General features: G+C 40.4%; 1 protein-coding gene across 1 annotated transcript; it reads left to right on the top strand.

The window, feature by feature from the left end:
* Positions 1-186: 186 nt before the first annotated feature.
* On the top strand, positions 187-25,994 carry dhx15 (DEAH (Asp-Glu-Ala-His) box helicase 15). The gene is made up of 14 exons (XM_057332393.1): positions 187-409; positions 1,240-1,597; positions 1,828-2,021; positions 2,128-2,287; positions 6,798-7,016; positions 10,046-10,213; positions 16,525-16,611; positions 16,879-17,028; positions 17,804-17,912; positions 19,564-19,755; positions 21,846-21,968; positions 22,268-22,458; positions 25,168-25,337; positions 25,466-25,994. The coding sequence occupies exons 1-14, from the start codon at positions 342-344 to the stop codon at positions 25,581-25,583; spliced, it is 2,307 nt and encodes a 768-aa protein (XP_057188376.1). The 5' UTR covers positions 187-341; the 3' UTR covers positions 25,584-25,994.
* The last annotated feature ends 1,623 nt before the right edge of the window (positions 25,995-27,617 follow it).

Genomic DNA, 27,617 nt, shown 5'->3' with positions numbered 1-27,617 from the left:
TAAACTAAAATGGCTTAATAATGAAAGCTGTACAGCTCTAAGCAGTGAAGGGACTGCAGGTTTAGAGGAGGCTGCGACCTTTATTTACCGCTGTTAACTTGTACAGAAACACTTGTACACAAAATAAATCCAAAACTGTAACGAATAACTGGCATAAACAGGAGTGTATGGTTTGTTCATTTTCAAAACAATCTTTTCCTCTGTATTCAGTGAAATGGTACTGATGATGTGAGTGCTTCCGGTCGCCATCTTGTCGTTTAGCCGCGCAGGAAAGCGGGACAACGCAGTGGCAAAACCTGCCAACCTCTTTCTCTTTTAATCCGTAACCTTTCTATTAGGAGATGTCAAAACGACATCGCTTGGATTTAGGCGACGATTATTCGTCAAGCAAAAAGAGATCGTCTGACGGGTAAGTGAAGTTAAATCTGAGGAGAGTTTGAGTTGTCCGCTGTGAGGGAGCTAACGTTAGCTTGTTTTAGCATGTTCAGAAACGCATACCCGGCGATACACGAAACGGGACGTTTTAGCTCGTGAATAAAGCATATGACTTTAACGGTTGCCATCGGAGTTTAATTTAATGCTTTGTGTAACATTTTTGTGTAATTTAACGTTACACGGTAGCGCGCGCCAGTCGTCTTTGTGGTGACAGGCGCCGCTAGCACGTGCGCTGTCCGCGTGCAGCATTGACATTTCACTTCGTGTTTCCTCCGCTGCTGGTTTATATGTAAATAGAGTAATATGTAAAATGTGGATAAACACGAGTTAACAGGGTCGCTGCATTAGTGCTGAAAGATGGTGTGAATGTTAGTATGTTATTTCAACGCAAACTTTACGAAACCGGTATCGGAATGTGCAAAGAAACTGACGCGAGGCTGCGAAAGGAAAAAAACGCGAGATTACAGATGAAATGCACGCAGGATAGATATATATAACATGGGAATGTATATCTTTGAATGTTATTTTAAAGTATGTGGTTGTGTGGCTAAAAGCGCGGCCTACCCAGTGGTTCCATAGTATGTAGATTGTATTGTGAAATGTGAAGAAATGGTTAAAAGTATTTTTTATTATAATATCGTTATAATGCTAAACTACTATCAAGGATTATTATCATTAAAACATCTTTGTCTTTTAAATGAAGGTGATGAATCATTGTGCTAGCTTCATTTAATGTATTTAAAGCATTGAAAAGGCTTAATGTCTTGTTTGTTGCTGATTGATCTCTTTGCATCTTCACCCCAGTAAAGACCGTGACAGAGATCGTGACGAGAGATCGAAGGATCGTGACCGCGACCGTGACAGAGATCGTGATCGGGACAGAGAGAGAGACAGCAAGAGTTCCAGTGCGTCCCTCAGCTCCAGTGTGTCCCTCAGCTCCAGTGTGTCCAGCGGTGTAGGGATGATCCCTCTGAAGCAGGCGGCCATGCAGCAGCAGATCAACCCCTTCACCAACCTGCCTCACACCCCACGCTTCTACGAGATCCTCAAGAAGAGGCTGCAGTTGCCCGTTTGGGAATATAAAGAACGCTTTAATGATATCCTCAACCGTCATCAGAGCTTTGTGCTGGTTGGAGAGACAGGTTCTGGAAAGACTACACAGGTTAGCCCGCATGTGTTTGCTAAGCCCTCGCATACATCATAAAGTGACAAATGTTTTCCATGCAAATCTGTTTCGGATAAGGGAGACATTGAGATGTTTTATGTTGGGGGTCCCGCAAGGGGCAGCGTTGGGACCTATGATCAAAAACAAAATAGACTGTACTTCACTGGAGCTTACTCGTTAAATGACCCGATTTCATATTTTAGTAACGTTTCAACTTCTCTTTTCAGATCCCTCAGTGGTGTGTAGACATGGTGAGGGCCCTTCCCGGCCCGAAGCGTGGGGTCGCTTGTACTCAGCCACGTAGGGTGGCAGCCATGAGTGTGGCCCAAAGAGTGGCAGATGAAATGGATGTCATGCTGGGACAGGAAGTTGGATACTCTATCAGATTTGAGGACTGTAGCTCTGCAAAGACCATACTGAAGTAAGTCACCGTACAAACAAACCAAATAATGACGTATTCAACTGTTCTTGTTTTAAGGAATTTGTATTTATGCCTTTATAAAATAAACCATGTCTCGTGTTTACAGATACATGACAGATGGTATGTTACTTCGTGAGGCTATGAACGACCCCTTGCTGGAGCGTTACGGTGTCATTATTCTCGATGAGGCTCACGAGCGCACGCTAGCCACAGACATTCTGATGGGTGTACTGAAAGAGGTGGTGCGTCAGAGGTCAGACCTTAAGGTATGTTAAGGACGTGCTGATCTCATACCTTATTTTGCCTCAGACATTTATTTTAACTGCAGCATGGTTTGGAAACCAAACATTAGAAAATAGACACATATTGTGTGTTTCTCAGTGAATGATGTGTATTGTTATTGTGGTGTCGCCTAAACAAATGAAGACAGTGTTTCTGCTACATTCATTTCGCCATGGCGTGCCACCACGCCAAAAATCCTTCCCGCCATGACTACAGTGATTTTCCCATTCATTCATAATTTGTCCGGCCATTGTTTGCAACTCTTTCACTAGATTTAGCGACTTTTCTGACCCCTTTTGTTCAGAAGACGTATAACGACAAACCTAGTGTCTTTTTGGATAAACCGTTCATCGAGTAAAACGCGAGCCCGCCACCAGTGCAGGCTGTGTGTGATGGTGAACAGCGCGGGTCACTCGCGTCATGGGTGCGCACTATCCAGGTCGTCATTGACAAGTTTACACACACACAACGTGAGCGCATCATTACGAGTCACGGTTTGCTGTGATGGATTTTTTTCTTAAGCCTGTGGCTGAACAATTTGATATATGAGACATTTAAAACGAAACTAACCATGGAGGAGCTCTGGAAACTTCATTTATCTGTGCATTATGAGACAGCGCTGGATCATTTCAAATGCGTTCACAGCAAGAACGAAAAACAGGCGAATGCTCTTGTTAAGTTTTATTTGACGTTATATTTACATGTGTTGTGAACATGAGCGAAAGTGTCCTTAATACACAATAAAATCATCGTAAGAACGTAATGACACGAGACCTTTCATTTTGCTTTAATTTGTAACACTGTAAACAATTAAATATTAACTTTTTTTGACGAGCACAATTTCTGTTGGTTGAAATGAATTCAGATTACAGTCTCTATGTAGCACAAATTAGTAACAAAGCTTCTCTGTAGACTCTGCCTCTTTTTAAATAAGCAGAACCAAATTTGCTGTCATCAAGTAAATTATTTGTCAGTATCAGTAGTAGGGATTGCACCGAAATGAAAATTCTTGGCCGAAGCAGAATAAAAATGAAACACTTGGCCGAATACCGAACATGGCTTTTCGTATTTCTTCTATTTATTTAGCCATTTTTTACTTTTTATTTTTTGTCTTGCTTTTCAATATAATACAATATAACTTCAAATAAATTGAGCAAAACAAGTAGGCTAAATTAAAACAAAAAATGGAGCCCTCTTCCTTCTTGAATAACCCTAGGCCAATGACTGACTGTATATACCACTATTTGTATATACCACTATTGTATAGTAAAAAAGGAAAAACACACAATTTAGAAAAATTTTAACAAATTTAGGTAGTCTAAAAATGATATGGCCCTTATTTATCCATCTGTATGTAACATTAGAGGCTGTGTCCACCGGCTGTGTCCGCTGTGTTACGCCTGCGGCCGGCATGTTTTTTCGATTGTTTTCAATGGAAACGCTATTAAACGCTTTCAAAAAAGGCCATCACTTGACGTTTTTTCCGCGCTCAGCGCTGGTGCTATTCGTTTTTCCCACGATCAACACCGACGTTCGACCGGCCGCCCTGAGTAGAAATTTTGGGCAGAACGCTGTGCCTGCAGGGGGTGTTTTCAGCCGCTTAATGCGCCACGGTGGACACAGCCCCTTAATGTCTTTTGTCAGTTACCTGCCTATTCATGATGAACTGCACTTGCGTAATCTTTTTTAATGATGACAACAGACGTTTTATATTTGTGCTCCTACTGTTTGGCCTGTGCTACCAAACTTTAAACCTCTGTAGCACCAGTGCTATGTGCAAAAAAAGTTAACTTCCAACCTTAACACTAATAATAATTACTGCTTGCATTTGTTTTATAGCAGTCACGCAGAGTAGGTAACGTGCACGTTTTAGCCAGAAGTTTTGTCTTTTAACAAGGCTTGGCTGCGGAGTTGCTCTGTCTCACACGCAGCCTCAGAGGGAGAGAAATTCTCCGTTACACAAACATTATTGATAACGTCAGAGTTTATCTAGCTATACAATGCGGACAACTGTAATAATTTAGCCGCTGGGCTCGTCACCAGGTTTCCTGATGTAAATGTAAATGTAATGTAACCCTGGTATATAGCATAAGTAGTTATGGAAACTCTGACCTCCGCTGGTGCGGTCATCTGTCAATCTCCAGTCAGCATGCGAAAGTGTTCGGTGAGAGTCAGGGCGTTACTCTTTCCAAGATGTTCCAATGTTTCTGTTATTCTTCATAATCATTAAATAATAGTTTTGTTTAAAGGGATATTTCACCACAAAGTGTGAGTAAAACATGGGGAAATTTTGATTTTTTTGGTGAATTATCCCTTTAAAATTACTGTGTTTTTGCTGGAACCGGTAACGTTACTCTCTGATGAGTGTCATTAGTTCAAAGCACTGGAAGCTGTCTAAATATTATGCGTCATTCAACACAACAATAACTTTTTTTAAACCTCAGATTAAAAAGGCTGTGTAAACTGTTGTATGAACACAACGCACGATGTGTTTAACGCATAACTAGGGCTGTCACGATTATTAAATAATCGTCTCATAGCGATTGTTTGACCTCATCGCGATGGTTTCAGATCATCGCAATTATTGCACATATCTATAGAAGACACTAGGGGGAGCTGTAGTGCATCTGCATATTGTATATTTTATTGTATATATTGTAACTAAAGCATGGTAGTACTTGTAAAATGTACCACCACAACACAATCACTTTAAAAAAAACTAAAGCATATACCATAAAAATAACCTGCAGTACAATTTAATATTATTTCAGTGTGAAAACCAGTCTACCAAAATCTCATTAACACAGAAGTAAACGTTTATTGTAGTCTTGCAAGTGAGAAAAAAACAGACTAGAAGCTTTTCTATGACTGATAGCATTTTAATGGTGGTTCAATTCACTCCTGATCAATTTACTTCATTTACAAGTATTTGGCGGTTGTATTATTGACAGGTAAAAGCCTAAACCTTAAGTATGATGTCTCAATTTTTTCTTATGTATTTCCAAGAAAAAGAACATAGTCTTTATATTCAGAACAATATGGTCTTTTCAAAGCTGAATAAAAAATGTATGAGAATTTAAAGTCAAAGCTCTAAAACAGACAATTAATCGTCATAATCGCAATGATTTATTAGACAATTAATCGTCAGCCAAATTTCATAATCGTGACAGCCCTACGCATAACATCTCTTTTTTTGGGTTCTAAATGTTATGAACACGGGGAGCAAAGATCGCTGCTACTTCAGAAAGAGAAAGTGCTTTTCATAACCGTAAAGAACCTAGAAGCGCATGCATTAAGCGCATCATTCTGTGTCCAGGATGCGCATGAGCACTTTTGTGTCTCTCTGCACCTGATAGTTTTGTGCAATAAACAAAGATCAATGGTAGTAGTTTTACTTTTGCTCAAGTACATTTTTCAAGTATCTGTACTTTAGGACATTTATTTCATTACACTTCATAAATACATCTTTAAATGTTTATTTTTGCCTTTAATGCAGTCCTTAAGTACATAAAAAAATCCAGTTTCTTTCTACTTTAAATGTAAAAAGTAAAAACAGTGCTGATATCGGATCGGGATCTGTATCTGGTGATACTCACAATTCAGGTATCGGATCGGGAAAGGAAAAAGTGTAATCGGAGCATCCCTAGTTGTCTGTTGTCACAGAACTGACAACAGAAGCAGAAAATATGTGAATGACAACTGCTTTATTGGGCAATAAGCTGAAATATCCCACTTCCGAGGTGTCTTGAACGCAGTATTAAAACTACGTGATGACGTCACAAATATGTTAATTAGCAAGTGACGTCATCAAGTTGAACAAAATCCTAGCGGAATCACTGCTAGAACTGCAAACTTGTCTTCCACGTTCAGCCCCAGCCAGGAGATTTTTTCACAAACAACTGCAAATAGTAATTGAGTTTGAGAGCATCTCTCTGTATATTCTTCATCCGACTATTGTCGATAAACCGCTCTCACGCCTGACAGCTGTGTGGCCATTCTTTTAAAGACAAACACGGCCATGTCCCTCAGAAATGCACTGGCAGTTACTTTAGCAGAGGTGCAGCGACTGCTGCTGGGTCAGCCCGTTTGAAAGCCATCAGCCCAAGGAGAGCGGCAGCGCTGCGAGGTTTATGGCTGAAATGTGCTGGACCCAATACTCATAAAGCAGATGGGTAATGACTTCTTGTTGTCAGGAACAAATTAAAGGTTATACATGTGTTCAGAGACTGTTAAATAAGTTTAGGTGATTGCAAGCGATCCCTTGGCTTTCTGTCCCTATCCAGCTTTAAAGTTTAACTTGCTTTAAGAGCGATTTTAACATCCCATGATGTGGATAGGTGTTGCGTGGACCTCTAAATGGCTTGGTGTTTTTTATCCCTTCATTACAATCATAGTGCGTTGAAAGCAAGATGTGCGTTCTCTCCGGGAGCTTCGACACGGGCAGTGATGTTGTTTTACATGTCAACTCAGTCTGGTCTGTTTATTCCCCTCTAGGTCATCGTCATGAGCGCCACCCTGGATGCTGGGAAGTTCCAGGTTTATTTCGACAGCTGCCCCTTGCTCACTATTCCTGGCCGGACGCATCCCGTAGAGATCTTCTACACGCCCGAGCCGGAGAGGGACTACCTGGAGGCGTCAATTCGCACGGTCATACAGATCCACATGTGTGAGGAAGACGAGGGAGATGTACTGCTCTTCCTTACCGGACAGGAGGTATGTCACTGGGGTCTTGTCTAGCATAAATTTGTGTTGTGAAGAAGAATTTTCGTATTGAAACACCGCAGTTGTTCATCCAGGGATGTGAATTTGTTCATACCTGTTTTTTCAAACAATTGCTGACGATGAAAATGTTCAGGTGACATGTTTAAAAAAGCACAGAAATGTTGGCTCATGAAATGCATTTAGATGTTATGACCAATGATCTGTTTGTTTAACCAATGGCGCAGTGCGGAGTGTTGCATTTGAAAACACTTTTGCAATTCTGTTTGGTAATGCCGACTGTGCAGAAGCCTTTTAGACTTCGACAACAGAAATAGAAATATTGTAGATGAAAAATTGTGGGTAGTTTATTTTGGACGTGTGTGGCTTTATGACTTTACATTCAAGATGCTCATTATGAGGCACATTTTTCATCTGTGACATGTTTCTGCCTCTTTCGGGCGCACGCACGCAACAGTTAAATAGTGCAGAAGAGATCAATGCTTAGATTGATAATGGCCGTGGACACAGCTGGTCTTGGCACAAAAGCAAAAGCCTATGAGAGATGACAGAGAGTGACCCAGATTCAGCCCTGAAATTAATCCATTTATTATTTTACGTCTCTTGCAACCAGCGCTCACCTGAGCGCAGTAGAGGGTTAAGAACCCACCCAAATGATAAATACTGTCACAGATGGAAAATCGCCAGCCTTCCCGGTGTGCTCGGGGTGTTCCTTTCTCCTTTCGGGAAGATCAAAGACAAATTAACTTTTTAAAGCGCCTTTTGCGTATGGCAATGAGACGTTTCAGTGTTGCTTGACCGTGAGATAAATCACAGATTTAAAATCATATAAAATGATATAATCTCATCCACACACTAATTCAATACATTTGAAGAAACATCCTCGCTAAAAAAAAGATCTTTTATGCTTTCGTGGCACCAATTGTGTTCAGTAACCATTTGCCCCCCTATTCCATTTCTAAACAGAAGTCGTCCTCCTAATCCAATAATATGACATCCTATTTATTAATGGCAGGCTCGTGTTGGTAGTTTCTCCAGTGTATGTGTAAAACATCCGTTTTCATTTCAGGTGTTAGATTGATCTCCGGCATAGTTCACCCAAAAATAAAAACGGTCATTTATTTATCCTCATGTCTTTGTAAACTTGTATGCAGAGAAGATAGAAATGTCTCTGTGGTTTTGTTTATACACCGGAAGTCAGTGTGGACCAGTGTTGTTTGCTTACCAACGTTCTTCAAAATATATTCTTTTGGTTTTGGAATAACATGAGTGTGATTAAATCATTAAAAAAAATGTTTTTGCTAAACCGTCCCCCTAATGCAGCATCTCAACTGTGCAGAAGAAGTGTATGACATAACTATATAGGAATAACATCTTTCACAAAGTAGCAAACAGCAATTAGACTACTTTCAAAATGGCCAATCTTTTAAAACCCCTTCGCTGATATAAAGCCGTTATTTGTTTAACTTTGCGCGTTCAAATCAGCCATAAATTACCGCTGATTAAGATTATTTCTCTCCCATAGATCTGTGCCAACTCATTTGCATCTGCGGCGTGCGGATTAAAGGGGCCGTTTCAAATTTTGTATCTCGGCCGCTCTGAGAAGCGAGGTATCTCGTACTGGCGTCCGATTCCAGGTGCAGGCTCTTCTGCATTGGCACTGCCGTCTCCCTCATCCCCTGGTGCCTTGGCAGCACGGATAGCAGTCCTCCCGACAGCTGCAGCTTCCCAAGGGCTGATGGGCTATTAATACTTCAGCTAATTTGATCAATCCATTCAGATTTGCCTCGTCCCTCTCCGTAGTGGCAGAGCTTTGATTAAGATGCACATGGCCACCGGCACCATTTTCTGTGCTTATTGTCCCCCCGGGACCGCTGTGTGTCCACAACTCTGCTGGGATGTGTGCACACTCCCGGGCTTTAATGCTTTAATGGGTGAATGATCAGTTATGGCTGCTTAGATACGCAATGAAAGGAAATAAAAGGAAACGTCTATGAGATGTAGCTGACTTTTAGGGCCTTTCTGTGTCACCAAATGCACTCTTTGAGATGGATAAATGGTTTATTGTAAGATGCTAAGGTAGCATTAAATGGTTTGGCATTGTGTTTTACAAAGATCGTTCACAACCGGCCATCTTCCCTTTTGTGATGAAGCTGCAGTACTCTCTTTGACCTGAGGATGGCGGTACTACATAGGCTGTGATTGTGAAGTCGGAATGCTTGTGCCACTTATAATAAGCGTATCTTCATACAGGGAGAGAGACATTTGTTTCCAAGGCAATATTTGGTCTCATAGGGAGTTAAGTGACCGCTGGTAATAGTGGTTGAGATTAACAGATTGACAAAAACTGTTCATTTTAAAACATTTGAAACCCTAGAAGTTGCCTTCACCTCTCATCTTCATGTAGTGAGAGTGGTTTATCAATGTTTAACACAGTATGCACAGCGCAAGCACGCTTTACTTGACACAAACGCAACCGAGCCGATTAGATCAGTTATATTTCCTAATTCTCTATGACGACTGTCATACATTTCCACATCTCAAACCGCTATGTTTTTAATGTTCAGCTTCACTTAACTGATCTGTTGTGATTTGCTCGCAGTTATGCATCGTTGCAGCTTTCTCATTTCACATTAGCCCTACTACATCGCCATCTGGAATAATAAAGCGCGTGCGAGTGTACACGTGCCCTTGATGGCACAGCCATAGGGATCATACCCAAGTACCACACCGCAGCGCGCACTCCAGATTTCGTTTTCTCACTCGGTTGACACAACTGGCACGTCAAGTGTACCGCGACTAAACCACCCAAAGTCTCAGCGGTGCTGGGGTGTCAGGGAATCGATCTAGCAGTTAATGGTGTTTGTAAAGGGATGACTGAGGCGAAGATTAACAGGACGCTGTTTCAAAATCAGTTGTTTACGTATTGAAGTTGGACAAACAGGCGGATTAGCGTAACTGTTGCGCGTTGAGAAAATGACGCGCGTGTTGTGGGTTCTAACATCAATCTACTTATTTTCTAGGAAATCGATGAAGCCTGCAAACGAATCAAACGTGAGATCGACGACCTGGGCCCTGACGTTGGAGACATCAAAATCATCCCACTGTACTCCACCCTGCCACCACAACAACAGCAGAGGATCTTCGAGCCGCCTCCACCTCGCAAACCAAGCGGAGCCATCGGCAGAAAGGTAAAACATGACCTGCAATGCAATAATAGGATTGTTTTACCAATATATCATCTGCATTATGTGGTATCCTTCACTTCTGTCTGTGGGATGTGGTATGAATGCACGAATATAGAAATATTAATACAAGCATCTAAAGTATGAGGAAGGGTGAGTAGTAAGGAATGTTGAAAATTTGTTTCTTTTTTCTCCTGCCGGCTTTGGTGTAGCAGTGACTCACAACATATGCCGCTTTTGTCAGCATATGACTCTTTTCTCTAATTTTGGAAAGGAAAATTACTCATATCCTTCTATAATTTGAAAAGCATTGGAGCATCAATCTCTTGTAGCTATTTTGGACCGTCGCAGTTCGATTTGACTCCCTCCGTTCTGTTTCCGCCTGTCTCGATTCGAATACGGACGTCTTGCCATATTTGGCTTTGAAGGAATGAAATGTGTTTATCAGAACAACTGTAAAGCGTTTTCTTACCAGGGGGTCGTCTGTTTTCTGGCAATTATGCAGATGCGTTCTTCCGTCAGTTTTCTGTATTCCGGTTTCTTTTTTCTAGCTCTCAGACAACTCCAGTTACAATGCGGGAACCGCCTGGACGTGTGCGTGACGGGTGACAGAACGTCAAGTTTGATCATAGGCTGCGAGTTTGCAAACATTTAGCCAAACAGCCGATGAAAAGTTGTATAATGAATCATGGGTACCCTACAGTTCTGCTTGTCATTATCACCGCCAAACATTACTGATGTCCTAATGAACTAATGCAACCGTTCACTGATCCGAGAACTTCCCCGTTCTTGTTTCTTCAGCTTGATGGCTGTATTTGTACGAAGTCTGCGGCGCATGCTTAGTTTGCGTTTCGACCAGCCGAATCCGTCCGCCTGGCGAATCGGGTGTCTGCCTTGTATTACCGCTCCGTCCTGCACCGGTGGGGCATTGTGTCATTTCATCTCTCCCCTGACCACTTCCATGTTTAAAGAGGCTGAGGATTTTTCAGCGGTTTGATTAGTTGTAAGCCAGGCCATAAGCTGCTCAGAAGTTCAAACATCGGCTGGTGTTTGCTCGCGCCGTTGAAAGGAAAATGAAAGTGGACGTGGATATGCAGGGGCTAGTGTTGAAAAAGCTGCGACCTAACACACTTCAAACATGTAAGGTTGAAATAGAACGCCCTTGCGGTCAACACCAGGGTTTAGTATGGATTCAAGCAGTGCACGCTACACAAATGATGCCATTTTCTGTGGTCTATGTGTTCAGTGCCTGAAGAATGCTTTTTTCTGTCTAGTGTTGCATTTCTTTTGTGGCTGCTAGTATGTAAAGGTGGGCTCAGATTCATTTGTTAAAATATCAGCTTATCAGTCCCTCCGGCATACATTAAACACAATGCATATAAGCCACCTTCGTCGGGACGATGGGATATGCATATTTTATGCATGGAGATCAACACCTGTGCCGTCGCGTACTCTTTAAGGACAAATCCAATAGCCGCTTTTGCTGTGCTGATGCATGGATTTATTAGACCGGATTTAACTTCAGCATATGACTCTTTCAGCAGTCAGGAGGAGTACTGAGGACAGGTCGAATTTCTGCTGTACGTCCTTGTTGTAGTGATTATTGGGATGTAGCAAGATCTGCCTTGATGTAGATGCTTGGAATGCTGGGTAAGGGCACAGTGAGGCTGCCATGTGAAAAACAATATGTTGATAGCTAATAATGTATCTTTGACTTTGCTTAAAAGTTTTAAGACGTTACTCCTAAAAAGGATGGTTCACCCAAAAATGAAAATTCTGTCATCATTTACTCACCCTCATTTCAAACCCGTTTGGCGTTCTTTCTTCCGCAGAACACAAAAGAAGATATTTTGAAGAAAGTTAGTAACCACACTTGCGCCGACACCAATCGTTGTATTGCATAAACACACAACCAATGCAAGTGAATGGGTGCTGTTGAGCAACGTTTTTAAAAATATCTTCTTTTGCGTTCATACAGGTTTGAAATGACACGAGGGTGAGTAAATGACGACAGAATGTTTCACCATTTTTGGATGAACTATCACTTTAAATCTCTAGCTAGTTTAAAGGCATGCCAGGCATGTTTTGTATATTTCTGGCCTTATTGTCGTACTTTCTCAACAAGTCTTGGTTGTCTTGCTCATTTGGAGGATGACTCAAGCTTTTACCAACGAGGACGAAGAGCAGGTCGAATTGAAATTGTACTTATTCAAGTGAAATGTTTTTTAGCCTTGCTCGGTCAGCCCGCCAACCTTCTTCCAGACCACTTGATCATGGATCATTGCCTTCTAAAAGATGCAATTTCTCAACAGCTCATGGTTCAATGAATACGACTAAGCCAAAAAACACTAAATGCATTACGAGTGCCATGTGATTCATGCCAGTGGCATTCGCCTTTTGATAATTTCCATGACTACTATTCAGGAATACTTTATCTCTTCTAACAGATCTTTCACAGGTGCTCGTATTTTCTGAGCGTGCACTTTGGTTATGAACCACATGTTCTCCATCCATGTTCTGGATCACACTGTCGGGTGGTCTTTTAGAAGCACACTCTGTCAGCACAGGTCTCCGGATTTAAGGTGGCCTTTTTCATTGAATTCTCAAAATATGTAGGGAGATAAGTGGTTTCAGTCGTTGAATTATATCAAGCGAGGAGGTGCAGAACCCTGCTGCATGAATAACTAAACAGCCTTGCATTTGAAGGCTGGAGAGGAATTCACTCTTTAAAGGTGACATTTAAAGGGATACTTCACCCAAACATGAAAGTTCTGTCATCATTTACTCTCCTTCGAGTTGTTCCAAATCTGTATCAATTTCTTGGTTCTGATGAACACAGAGAAAGATATTTGGAAGAATGCTTGTAACCAGTAGGGCTGTCACGATTATTAAATAATCGTCTCATCGCGATTGTTTGACCTCATCGCGATGATTTCGGATCATCGCAATTATTGCACATCTCTATAGAAGACACTAGGGGGAGCTGTAGTGCATCTGCATATTGCATATTTTAGTGTATATATTGTTACTAAAGCATGGTAATACTTGTAAAATGTACCACCACAACACAATCACTTAAAAAAAACTAAAACATAAACAAATTACCTGCAGTACAATTTAATATTATTTAAGCAAATCTCAGTGTGAAAACCAGTCTACCAAAATTTCATTAACACACAAGTAAAATTTTACTGTAGTCTTGCAAGTGAGAAAAAATTTGAAATCAAATTTTAATGGTGGCTTCAATTCACACCTGATCAATTTACTTCATTTACAAGTATTTGGTGGTTGTATTATTGACAGGTAAAAGCCTAAACCTTAAATATATGATGACCCAATTTTTTCCGATGTATTTCCAAGAAAAAAACATAGTCTTGTATTCAGAACAATATGGTCGTTTCAATCGCTGAATCAAAAATGAATGAGAATTAAATGTCAAAGCTCAAAAACAGACAATTAATCGTCATAATCGCCAAAGCCCTAAAACAGACAATTAATCGCCATAATCGCAATGATTTATTAGACAATTAATCGTCAATCAAATTTCATAATCGTGACAGCCCTAGTAACCAGACTGATTTTGCCCCCCATTGACTACCATAGTAGGAAAAAATACAATGGTAGTCAAAAGTGCCCCAGAACTGTTTGCTGTCCTACATTCTTCAAAATGTCTTTTGTGTTCAACAGAACAAAAAAATGAAAGTAATTTTTCCTACTATGGGAGTCAATGGGGGGCAAAATCTGTTTGGTTATAAGCATTCTTCAGAACAAAGCAATTCATCAGAAGAAAGAAATTGATACAGATTTGGAACAACTGGAAGGTGAGTAAATGATGACAGAATTTTCATTTTTGCGTGAAGTATCCCTTTAAGTTCCTCAAAAGCATCAGTAGCATCTTCAATAGCTGGAGGAGACTAAATTGCATTACAAGAGGATTACGTACACTTCCTGTGGCCTGAAGTGTTTTGTGGTATAACTTAAAATTTGCATTGCATTGCAGCACCATCACCAGGCTTGCGAGCATCTTCTGTGATGATTTCCTTTGCACTATGCTTTTGCACCTTAACGAGACCTTTGAGCTGATGTGATGTGTGTAATTGCTCTGATATGCAAATTACATTTTTCACAGACAACATTGTGTTGTGAACCAAAATCATCTGGCACGTGTTTCTTTTTCTGTCTTTAAAGCCTGTTTTTACTTCTGCGTCAGACCTACGCCGTAGCCTACGCAGAGACGTGTACCCTGTGCCGTAGCCTGATGCGTGCCTCACCAAAAATGTAACAGCTTGCGAAGCGGACCGCAAGTGCTGTGATTGGTCTGCTTGAACCCCCTCCCTTCAGGTAAAAGAATTCTGCGATAGCGTCGGGTTTACTCATACGCATTTCCAAATTTATTATCGAAATAAATGACGTTTTCTTCTTTGTTTAGCAACTCAAGCTGCAAAAGTGACTGTTTACTTGCCGATATCACTTCTAAATGCTTCTCAGACAGCGTACACAACGAACCGCTTCTTCTTTGTCTCTTGTCTTGGTTACACAAGCAACATGCCTGTGGACACTGACACCTATTCAATTCAATTCAATTCAATTTTATTTATATAGCGCTTTTCACAATGTGCATAGCAAATAAGAAAAACACAGAAAGGTAAAACACAGCACAGTGCATGGTGTTTATAGACCAAGCAAGATCATTATAATAAATAATATCTAATAAATAAATGAATAAATAAATAACACCTAGTGGCCATTGCCTGTCGATGCGGACAGCGACGCACATGTATAAACAAAAACCAGCGCGTTGCCTACGGCGTAGAGGCTACAGTGTAGGTCCGACGCAGAAGTAAAAAAACAGGCTTAAGCTCTTGTAGTGATTGCTTGTTTGAGGGTTTCTCTCGCTGCCCTTTTTGAGTTTTTCCTTCGTACAGAATGAAGCGGTACCATTCAATTTGCCGTGGTCTTCCAGCTCACTATGTTTTGTCAGTTGCTCCTGAATCTTAACTGTGTCTACTTTGTTAAAAGAACTTAGGATGCTACCTACATAGGCACCTGTCTCCTTTGCCAGCATCCTAACTAGAGTGAAAGTGATGATTCATAAGTGACTAATTCAAAGTGATTCACATATGCAGGAATTACGCATGAAAACGATGCATCACGAACCTGTTTTTTTATGATTTAAATCTATTTTAAGTGATATTTCTTAGTATTGAATGAAGTGCACATTGATGCTGCCTACAGAGACGGGGTTTGCGACAAAGCTACACTTGCTCTGTTTTTTTCTAGCCCTTTATGTTCAAATGAGCTCCCGACGCACGCTATGTGCTCGTTGATAGTCTCCTTCCAGGCAATGTGCGACGCGACGGTTTTTAATATAGCCTGCCCTCATATGCTGCCTTATGATGCAAACACCTCTGGGTACATGAATCATCTGCACACACAGTGTATGACCCGTCTTCTGTCCAGCCTTCTTTCAAAGCTTCTCTTTCAGATGCTGTCACCCCTTCATATCAAAGCCCGTCTGCAATCGCCAGCTCAAAGTATGTCGCCGCACCACACACGAAGGCCACCTGTACTGTAAACAGGTGAGAGAAGGAGCGAGACGCGACATGAATAATAGAGTTTCTTAGACGTGGGGGTCTCCAGGGAAAGGAAGATGGCTGCACGCTGTGCACAGACATGTATCTCATCTCCAGAAAGAGAAGTGGTAATGCGTCTAGACGGGCCGCTCGGCGGAAAGCAGACCGGTTCATCCGGCGCACTCTCTATTCGACTTGATTGTAGCAACTGTTGCCTTACTCCCCTGTTGGGTTGTGTTAGTCTTCCAGCCTGTGACGGCTCACCGAAGTGTCTTTAAGGATTTAATTCCCACTTTTCTTTTTAAGTCACGGAACTTTTTCCTTTTTAATTTGATTTTTGGTTTTGCCCAGAGCAGTGCAAAACTTTCTTATCACGTTGTTAAACAGGCACCCTGCTGGCGTAGAGGATTCAGGTTGAGCTTTTGCTCTGTGGTGTCGTTGCCTACAGAAGACAAAAACACAGATTGGGAAGTTTCCCAGACACTAAATCAAGTTTTGAAAGCTTAAATTATGTCCGGAAGTGACGATGGTGGATGAATACTCAGCAGTTTAGTAACTTTGCGACAGAACTACTCGAATGCCTCTTCAAATTGTGTTTCATGTTGAGCAAAGGTTTACTTTTACTTGACCGAGGGATGCGACTGGCGGGTCACATTCGCGCTGTGATATTTTTCAGGTTTTTTGTTTGCAGGAGATAAGAGCTGTTTGATCTCAATCTCCATCTTATTGTTTCTGCTCTCGCAGGTCGTGGTTTCTACAAACATCGCCGAGACGTCCCTGACCATCGACGGCGTGGTGTTTGTAATTGATCCTGGCTTTGCCAAGCAAAAGGTTAGTGTTCGCCTCACTTGTCTAATCTCGCCCCATCATCTGTTTCTCTTGCCTCTGAAATCCCCAGATAAACCCAGTGGCGGGGCTCTGACAGCGGCTCGAGATAGAAAAGCTAGTTATATATTCCGCTGACATTTCCCCGGCCCAGCTGCCGCTGTCATACATGTAGTCCGGTCAGAGATGAGGGATGGCTTCGCTTTGGCATATTGCTGTGGTGCAATGGTGTGCATTTATTATTCACACGCATCTTTCTTTATGATTGCACAGGTGTATAACCCACGCATTCGAGTCGAGTCGCTTCTGGTAACGGCTATAAGTAAGGCTTCAGCCCAGCAGAGAGCGGGCCGTGCCGGACGTACGCGCCCTGGCAAGTGTTTCCGGCTGTACACTGAGAAAGCCTACAAGACTGAGATGCAGGTGAGTGACTCGGTTTCAATCTGCTCCGATTCGTGTATATGGTGCTGATGCTTGGGGCAGCAGTAGGTTGACCAGCACATTTGCTCGATGGAATATTTTGGGGCTGTTGAGCTCAATCAACAGCTTTTGTTGCAATGTTATTTCCCCAAAATTCACTTCTGGTTTGCGTTATTGTAACCATGATTTTTTTTAAATAAACGAAGGTCGAATCAAACGCGTTTTTACAAGTAAACTGGTCTTGAAGCCTTTAAAGGGATAGTTCGCCTAAAAATAAAAATTCAAAACCTGTATAGACCTCTTCAGAAGATGTAAACAACGCTAGTGTAGAAGAACTTTCAATTTTCAATTTTATAACACTACACACATTTTTGAACAGAATACAACCAGCGGTTAGTTTATAAATGAATTAAAATGTAAATGCGTAATGATTTAATTATATATGTAACCGGAAGTGCTGCTGGAACAGTGTTTACATCTGGCGAAGTCTATATGTTGATGAGGATTAAAGATGTTCAGTTTGCTTTTTAAAGACTAGAAAGTGGAATTTTATTCCAATACAATGCCCAGTTCTACCCCCCTTTAAAACAAACATGGCTAAAATCGACATATTACGCATCTCTTTGTTTGACTTGACCATTTAATTTCCCCTCAAAATCTGTAGCCTTGTTTCTCTTGATATATTTAGAGATTTCTTTGGCATGGAGAATCTTGGCTAATTAACTCTCCGTTTTATTTCCATCTCATTTTCTCTGTGTGTCCCCTTTTCTCTTGACAGGATAACACGTACCCTGAGATTCTCCGGTCCAATTTGGGCTCTGTGGTGCTACAGCTGAAAAAGCTGGGGATTGATGATCTGGTGCACTTTGACTTCATGGACCCACCAGGTAACAGAGTGACTTGATTCAATCGTCAATGGTTTTATACAACGGTTCTGTGTTATGGGCGGCCATCTTTCTCTTGTAAACAGGCTTCTATTTCAAAGTCAGATGTGGCTTTGATGCTGTAATTGCTGTAATAAAGCAGGTTGGAGACGGATGTGGTCTTTCATTAAAACCGCCAGATTGCTGAATAACAGTTAGGAAGTTTTTGTATGATTGGATCATTGACTTTTCTGAAAGGTTCATGACTTCATCTAGGCTCAACATATTTTTGCAACTAATTCAAAATAAAAGCATCTTGAAATAATGAACATAGCCCTGGGCAATGTAATTAAAAGATTCGTCTCTGTCTTAAAGCCTTGTAAGCATAAAACTATGTATCTTTTCTTTTTTGCTCGAAGATTTGTGTACTAATATAACCATACATAGTGTTAATGATGTTTCGATATTCAAAATGTAATGTAATTTAATATACTAAAATAACGCATCACATGGCCCTACCCTACATTAATGCCATTGACTGTTTATCTGTAGTTTTCTGTTTATGTATTTGTTGACCTGTTTTTGGTAAGCATAGGTTTAGACGCTTTCAGACAGACACGCAGGAGGCCAAATGAAAAGCAGAAGGGATTTGTTGGGCTGGATGAAGCCGATTGAAGGCATTTGCCCGGTGACATTTGCCAAACGCTCGCTTACGCGTTCCTCACTTCAATGTACCTTTAGCATTCTCTATCATTGATTTTTGCCTTCAGTTAACATATCAGCATGTTCTGTGCTACAGTTTATAACTGATGTGTATAAATGACTTTTTCCCCATCCTGGTTGACTCTATAGCATCTACACTTTTTGCTTGAAGCATATTGCTTGTTTTATCTCATCCTTCTTAGCAAAAAGAAAAAGTATGTCTGATACCAGGTCAATAGTGGTTTGTTTTTTTAATGAAGCTTTCTTGACTCATTCATACAGACAGCCCTAGTCTTTTACCCTATTCAGCAAACGGCTCCAAACCCAAGGCAATGCTAATTTTCAGTTAACATGCAACTGGTCATTAGACCCAAACTCTCTAGAGCCAAAGGTCAGTAATTGAATTTGTTGGTGTGTGACCAGTGTTGATGCATTAAGTAGAAGTTCCTCGCTGTAATTGAATTAGTGGCACTGCTGTTTGCATGTCAGATGAAAAATTAGCCCCCTTTGTCTTGAATTAAAAGTTGGTTGTCCACAAGACAAACACCAGATACTAGAAGCAAAGGCCTTTTAATTCACATTTTTTATAGATGAGAAGGCTTCCTAAATGTTTTCTGGCACAGAGTTCTATTGCACACTATGTACAATTAAAATGAATATAAATGCATTCTATTTCACTTTTAAAACTGAATGTATTTTAAATATGTATTAAAATACACAATAAACAATTAAAAACAAACAAAATGTAAAACAAATGTGAACAATAAGCACACAAAAACCACCCTAAAAATGGGCCAAGATTTATTTCTTGCATGTTTAAAAAATATAATAATTTAGTGAGAGCATTTAGTGAGAGAATTGTTCCTTTAATTTTTCCGTGTATTTTGTAATGCAACACATTATTTTGACAATTTTGTACTCCCTACACTTCCATGTTTTCTTTCAATATTTTATCATCAATCTCTTTTTCCAGCTCCCGAGACGCTGATGCGAGCCCTTGAGCTGTTGAACTATCTGGCGGCGCTGAATGACGACGGGGACCTGACGGAGCTGGGCTCCATGATGGCCGAGTTCCCTCTCGACCCCCAGCTGGCCAAGATGGTCATCGCCAGCTGCGAGTTCAACTGCTCCAACGAGATCCTCTCCATCACCGCAATGTTATCAGGTAATGCATGCTTACATGAGCACACGTGTCCCCTGCATATGATCGAAGAGAAAAGTCTGGCTATGTCATTTAAACTAATGGACTATGTAAGTAATTATTTGTAGCTCAATTTTATATTTCCAATTAGCAGTGTCTAAATGTGCTCAGGCCAGTGCTTTAATGTCTTCATTATATATCCAAAACTTGAAGCTGGCCCAACCATCATTTTATTGCAAGGTAATCATAATGTTTGCAAGAACATAAACGTAATTGGTCTCCTTATACATTTGGCTACTTAGTCGTTTCCATTATCTAGAACGACACACAAAGGAAGTTCTTATCAACAGGCAAGTTGCGTCCCTTACTGTGTCACATGGTAGGACTGCCAAATCAGAACGGCGCTTGAACAATTTCTGTAATGTCTGTAATGCAGAGGGGTGGGGGAGAGTACCAAATCCAATAATACTGTTGCTTACCAAGACTGGCTTTGTTGAAGTCTGATCTTCTCTAGACTTCTTTTTTTTTTTTATTGAGGGTAGGGCTGTCAAACGATTAATCGCATCCATAACAGGGCTTGATATTAAGCATTGTCATGTGGTTGTCCTTGAATGACAAATTTACTTGTCCGAGTACAAATATTGCTTGTCCAAAAATAACAATGAAATTTCATTTGAAGCGTCAATATATTTGTTTCGGATCTTGATTGGTCAGGTTTGCTTATAAGCGTTTTACCTGGTGTCTGCTGCAGCCATTGAAATTTGTCAATACTCTCCATGATTGCTAATGAACAAAGGCAAGCAGTAATTATTATAAGTATCAGTATCAGGGCTGTACGTTAACTTTTTTGCACATAGCACTGGTGCTACAGAGGCCAAACAGTTGTAGCACAAGTATAAAACGTCTGTTGTCGTCATTAAAAAAAATATGCAAGTGTGCAGTTCATCACATGAATAGGCAGGTAACTGACAAATGACATTAATGCTACATACAGATGGATAAATTAGAAAAAAAATATTTTTTCTAAGTTCTGTGTATTTCATTTTTTTACTATACAATAAAGGTATATTTGTCCACATAAATTACTGTGGTATATACTATAGTGATATATACTTTAGTAAACTGCAGTAAAATTCCTAGATACTATAGTGTTTTTGAACCTTACTTTAGTATACTACAGTGTTTACTACAGTTTATCAATTTACTACAAGAGTACTACAGTTTCCTCTAGCAAATACTACAGTATTTTATCATCGGAGTGTTCGAAGTTAATGGGACTTTTATTTTGACGGGTCGTCGGTAAGATGCTTGAGTTTTAGTGTGTGCTTGATGATAGCTGTACTCAAACAGTAAAATGCTCGTAAAATAAAGGCCGTTTCTCAATATGCGGTCTCGCAGCAGGTTTTATTTTCGCCACTTTTTTACGGACTGAATCTGCTGTGGAATATGTGCCGACCGGGTCGAGTCGGGTCCAGCCGGGTTCGGGTCCAGCTTTTTAAATAACATTCGGGTCCACGTCGGGTAGTAAATTAAAGACTTTTCTCGGTTCTGCATGGGTCCGGGTCCAACTTTAAAATTGTTAGACGGGTTTGGGTTCGGGTACTCATTTTTTGAACCCGTGAAGAACTCTACCTCATTCAATCCGACACGCAGAACAGCCAGATGACAAATTTAAATAACAGGATTATGCATTTAGTTATCCTGATGCTATTAATCGCGATTAATCGTTTGACAGGCCTAGATCAGAGACTCCTGCTCTCGAGATTCATGATAACCTGAACCCAAATATTGGATCCACACAGCTTGTCTAGTTCAATATCAATATACAACAGTCCAACAAGCGATTGATAATTTCAGAGTAGATCAGTCGAGTACCGTCATCCTTCCTTGAAAGATCCCCAGAGACCACAGGTTTAATTTAATTTCCACAGCCACCGTTCCTCTTTTCCAGAATGGCATTGAAAGCAGCTCTCCCCTCACCCCATCCTACCATTTGGTGTAGCGTACCCTGTGCCGTGCTCTAGCCTCAGAACTAGGCCTTGTGTCCTGTCTGGGTGAACGCTTGACTCATCCCTATGGGCGGCTATGTTGGGGCCCATACCAACCTTGTTTAGTCCCACAGTGCTTTGTGCGCCCCACCGAGGCTAAGAAGGCAGCGGACGAGTCCAAAATGAGGTTCGCCCACATCGACGGGGACCACCTGACCTTGCTCAACGTCTACCACGCCTTCAAACAGAGTATGTATACACAACACTCACGTTAATATTCCATATTGAACGATGCAGATGTATTAAATGATTAATATGGCCTGGATATTTAGTTGTATCTTTTATGCTAATGTAACATTTATTGATAAACTGTCTGTTGATAAACTATATGATGAATGAGTTACTGTACTGTAGCAGGCACTGAATCTCTTCAAACTGTCATGTTGGGTAACATCGTATTTGGATTGGTGAAGATTTTGCAGTGCTCGTGTGTGTTTGAGACGTGTAGATATTATGCTCACTTAACCTGGTTTGTATTGTCTTTCAAGACCACGAGTCTGTGCAGTGGTGCTACGATAACTTCGTCAACTACCGCTCGTTGATGTCTGCCGATAATGTGCGGCAGCAGCTCTCGCGTATCATGGACCGCTTCAACCTGCCACGTCGCAGCACGGAGTTCACCAGCCGAGATTACTACATCAACATCCGCCGTGCTCTCGTCACCGGGTTCTTCATGCAGGTTTGTTTCTGCTATCCTCTAAATTAACTCTAATATTTTAAATGAAAAGTGAAGATTTTTTTATCTAATGTCTTCAAGGCATTTGAGGATATCGGTGCATGATATTGCTTCGGCGTCCACAGAGATGTGTTTAATGGAAAACTGTACTGTCCAATGGTTTCTCTTCCTTGCTTTTTATCCCGGTGAAGTGTTCCCAACCCAGAGGCTTAAAACATAATGTGTTGGCACATCAACAGAAAGCCATGTGGTTGTGGCCTTGAGGGTCGCTTCATCGGATCTTGATAAATTCCAACTGACTGTGTTTATCCGTATAATCTCTGAATATACCATGTATGGTTTGCCTGAAGAGACAGTACTGTGGGACTTTACAAAATGTTATTAAACGGATAATTCCGGTCCATGATGCTGATTGGTCAATATGATGTACAGGCCACACTGAAATACACAATATTGATAAAATGATCATGATATCATGAATTATCATTGTCTCGCAAGAAGCATCTGCGCTTCAGGGTTCTCTCGATAGTAATGAGATTCAACAGCACTGTAGAGCCTCAGAAATATAAACATGTACGCTTCATACTGGTTGAGTTTTGAAAGCTAAAATCAGCTGTTTACAGCATGGCTATCTAGTCATGGCTATCAGCTCTTGTTTGCACTTACAGCCACATTTTCCAAATTTTGAACTTTTCCTAAATGCATATGGGTCAAATACGTTAAGATTTCCCCATCAATAGAAATTCACAAAAGTGATTTTATGTCCATAGAAAGCACATTAAATGTAAGTTAAATGTCTACTTCATGGTTCAAGTTTTTGGAGAAAAAAGTGTCAAAATTTGGTTGAAATACATTGTCATTCAGTGTCTGACACGATTTATGTACAAATTTAAACAACATGCTTATTCTGACTTGTACATATTAAAATATATAAAAGATTAAGGGAGCATATTACATTTTATTGTGTTTTAAATGAGTAAAAAATTCTTATTGACAAATGGGCAAAACCTAGGAAAGTGGCAAATAAAAAACTACCAATTAGCATTTGGGGTGAAAGTAATTAGTCTTTTAATATGTCATAAATTTATTTTTGTTGTAAATATGCCTGACACTGAATGACATTTTAGTGGGCGTCTTCTGTAAATCGGGGGAAAATGAATGATATTTAGTTATTTGCTTAGAAAAACAAAAATGCAATTAAATTAAACAGAACCTTTTCATTTATTTTGAACAACATTAACTTAAAGCAGTATTACACTTATTGTTTTTATGCTTAAACCCTTTTTTCGTCTTTGACCCGTGTACAGATTAGACATATGCCCGGTTAACCGAAAATATATATCACGTGATTTATGCACAACTTGTGAGTGAAGTAGGGTAAAATGCTGCTGCATCCGAAAGCCAGAGGGCGCTCTTGTGCAGAAACTCCAAATACGCACTGCAGAAGAAGACCATAATGCTAGTAGTAGGAAATGCCCAAGGACATGTTTTTATCACCGATCCTCAAGCCTCCTCAGGTATTTTTATGATAATAAAGTATATTTATAATGATCATGTTTGACGGGTGTTGCTTTTTTAAATGCACGTTATAAGCGACTCAAACTCGCACTGCTTTTAGATCGAGCAGCATTTCCTACTGATCCCAGAGCCGTGCTTCACGGACAAGCTACGCATTAAAAAAATAAACGATACCTTGCATTATCGCAGCCAGCTCGGTTTCAGCAGGATTTAGTGGTAACCGCGGTTAACCGGGCACATGTCTAGTACAGATATTACTGTTGTGTTGCTTAAAAGTGAATATTAACTTGTTTACTTTGCAGTATTTGAAGTCTAAAAAAATGCGTGCACAGCATCTTTTCTGTTTTTTACCTGTTTTTCCAGTTTTCTGCAAATAAATTCAAATAGAAACAATATTATTATTTGAAATTAAGGCAAAATATTGTTAGTAGTTCACAGAATGACTCGAAAAGAATCATTTTTACCAAAACACATACAAACTAAAAATAATTTTAAAATGGTCTCTTCATTTTTTTCTGTGGCTGTATTTGCTTTAAGTTAAAGACTTTGGTTTATTTTACAAAAAGATACCCTGTATATAAAAAGGCTTGCTATATTTTGTAAATGTAGTCGTGCCTGAAGTGGTAGCGGGAGAACACCCTTGAGCTGTTAATAATATATAGAGTCAATTAAAAAAACGCTGGTTTTAGAGCAGAACTAAAATTCTCCTATTATTTTCCTCTCTCTAACTAAAAAGACATTTCTACACTTCCTTTTGGGAATAGAGCATCACCAAAGCTTTCTAATGTAATGTGTGGCTTTATATCAAAATGTGACCATTTAAACGCGTAATAAGAAATCAAGGCAATTTTCATCCCACGCAGGGAAAGGAAATGACATTTTTATCGAGTCTGTCTCCAGGAGGGGGTACCTGAAACAAGTGACCTGGCTCGTGGAATTACTCCATTAATTTTGAAATATTTGTCAACATTAACCTTTACTGGTGAGACAAATTTGTGCCTCAGTGTACAAATTACTGGGTGTCCCATCGGCCATGTCTCTGTTTGCGTTGGGCGTTTATTGAGACGGATTGCCCGGGTTAATCTCGACATCCGTACGACGCATGTTTAAGTGCCTTAAAGAAACAGTCCCGCGTGTGCTTTCTGATAGCTGCCGCTTGATTTATTTCTTCATTTGCGTTTATGCTTTTATCAGGTTGCTCACCTGGAGCGCACGGGACACTATCTAACGGTGAAGGACAACCAGGTGGTCCAGTTGCACCCTTCCACTGTACTGGACCATAAGCCAGAGTGGGTTCTCTACAACGAGTTTGTGCTGACCACAAAGAACTACATCCGCACCTGCACTGATATCAAACCCGAATGGTAAGCTAAACCTTCCACGTGCAAATGTAATATTTGCTTGTGCGTGTTAAGAGGACTTTGTTGGAAAAGGGGAAAAAATATTGTTGTCTTGGTTAACATGGTTAATCTTTCTCTCTCCGTCCCTGTAGGCTGGTGAAAATCGCTCCACAATACTATGAAATGGGCAACTTTCCTCAGTGTGAAGCTAAGAGGCAGTTGGAGCGCATCGTCGCTAAACTTCAAACCAAGGAATACTCTCAGTACTAAAGCGACTCAGTGGTATAAGGACTATACACGTTTTGAATTCAGTATGTGCTGTGCAGTGCTGCTTTAAGCTCTGAAAATTGTACATTGTCACATGTCCATTCATCTTTTGGTTGTTTCTTTTCTGTTTCGGTTTGTTGTCGTCGAGATCTAATTATTTTTTTATAATAACCTTTTGCTCCCATCCGCTCCATGTGGTTGCACCTGATAATAGCATTTTGTTAAATTGCGGCTAGTCACTAAGGATTGGCTGGGAGCAAATGCGTACGCCGATACCACCCTCAACTGGTTTTGCATGAACATTCATGTGGACGTTGACATTCCTTATTGAGAACTTACTGCTATGTTATTGAGTAGAACAGTCTCTGTTCTTTCTGTAAATGAGCTTTTACTTCAATAAAAAAAATCCCTTGATTTCAGTAATGCTCATGCCTTAATGTTTGATGCTGTTTTTGTTGAACTTCGTTTTTCTAATGACAATTTATTAAAGGATGCATTCTGTAATTATGGAAGGACACATTTACTTGTATGCTTTAGTAGATCAGACTAAATCTTTCTTGTTTTTAACTTGTATAACTCTGGTGATATTTGAGTTCTTTAAGTTGACATGAAATAGAATTGGCCCAGTTTATTTCACAATTGCATGGTATTTAGTTTTATTGTAAACCATTTATTCATGCAGTTTAATTAAAAACGAAGACAGAATTTTCATTTTTGGGTGAACTTTAACTTGCGCTTACGCAATGATTAAATTCAGGCAAACGACACTTTAATTTTTGCAATTTTACGTGTCTAATACATGCACGGGCAACTTATAACACACCAAAGACACAGAAAAACACGTGTTCGTGCCATATGACCCCTTTAAGGGTATAGTTTCACCCTCATGCCATTCCAAACCTTAATGACTTCCTTTAGCAGAACACAGGTAATATTTTTAAGAACTTTGGTAGCCAGACATTATTGGCCCATTGACTTCCATGGTATAGACACAAAACCACTGAGACATTCCTCATAATATCTTCTTTCTTGTTTCACAGAAGAAAGGGTCATACAGTACTTGTTTTAAATGACAAGATGGTGAATGAATGACAGAATTAGTTTATTTGGGGCGAACTGTCCCTTTAAATGGAAATCGTTTGCAGGCTTTTAATTAACTGTAGTATAAATACGCCTCTATCTGGAAGGTCCAATTTCTGGTGAGTCATTGTTGTGGCAGCGCTCACCAAAAGGAACACTTCGAGCAACTCTTAAAAAGTAATTGAAAAGCACAAGGCAGGGGGTGGATGCAAGAAGACTTCCAAGTCATCGAAAATCCCTTGGAGTACTGTTAAATCAATAACTAAGAAAAAGAAAGAGTGGCACAGCTGTAAATCTGCCTGGAGCAGTTGTCCTCAAAAACTGTGACTGCGTGGAGAAGATTGGTGAGGCAGGCTACCAAGAGACCAGTGACAACTCTGGAGGAGTTAAAAGCTTCGGTGGGTGAGATGGGAGCAACTGTTGCCCAGGACCAGTCACAGCTTTCTGGGAGACTGGAGAGCTACTAAGAAGAAGCTGCTGTAAAAAATGTCATGACATCTCAGCTAAAGTTTGCCAGAAGATGACACTGAAGCCAGCTGAAAGGATTCTGTGGTCTGATGAGCCTAAAATTGAGCCGGTAGGGCTTAATGCCACCTTTGGCATTGGCGTAAGCCAAACGCTGCACATCATCATCATCAAGCAGAGCAGTCTCATTATGAATCACTGTAAGGCGTAATGGGTAAAACAAATGCTGCAAAATACAGAGACATCCAAAAGGAAAGTGTAATGGAGTGTGCAAGACACCTGGGTGATTTATTTTCCAGCTAGACAATGAACTAATGCATCAACCCTGAACCCACATCAACACTGAAGTCGCAGAGAATTTATGGTCAGATTTCAATAAATGGGGAATTTGATGGAGAGACTACTAATGCATCTAAATAATGATTTGAATGGCATGAATATTCACGAAAGCATTTTTTTTTGTAACTCATTTTAGCCCATTTGTAGCAATTT

Source organism: Triplophysa rosa, linkage group LG1 (genome assembly GCF_024868665.1).
Source record: "Triplophysa rosa linkage group LG1, Trosa_1v2, whole genome shotgun sequence".
NCBI lineage: Eukaryota > Metazoa > Chordata > Actinopteri > Cypriniformes > Nemacheilidae > Triplophysa > Triplophysa rosa.
This window is presented reverse-complemented; position numbering and strand designations above follow the sequence as displayed.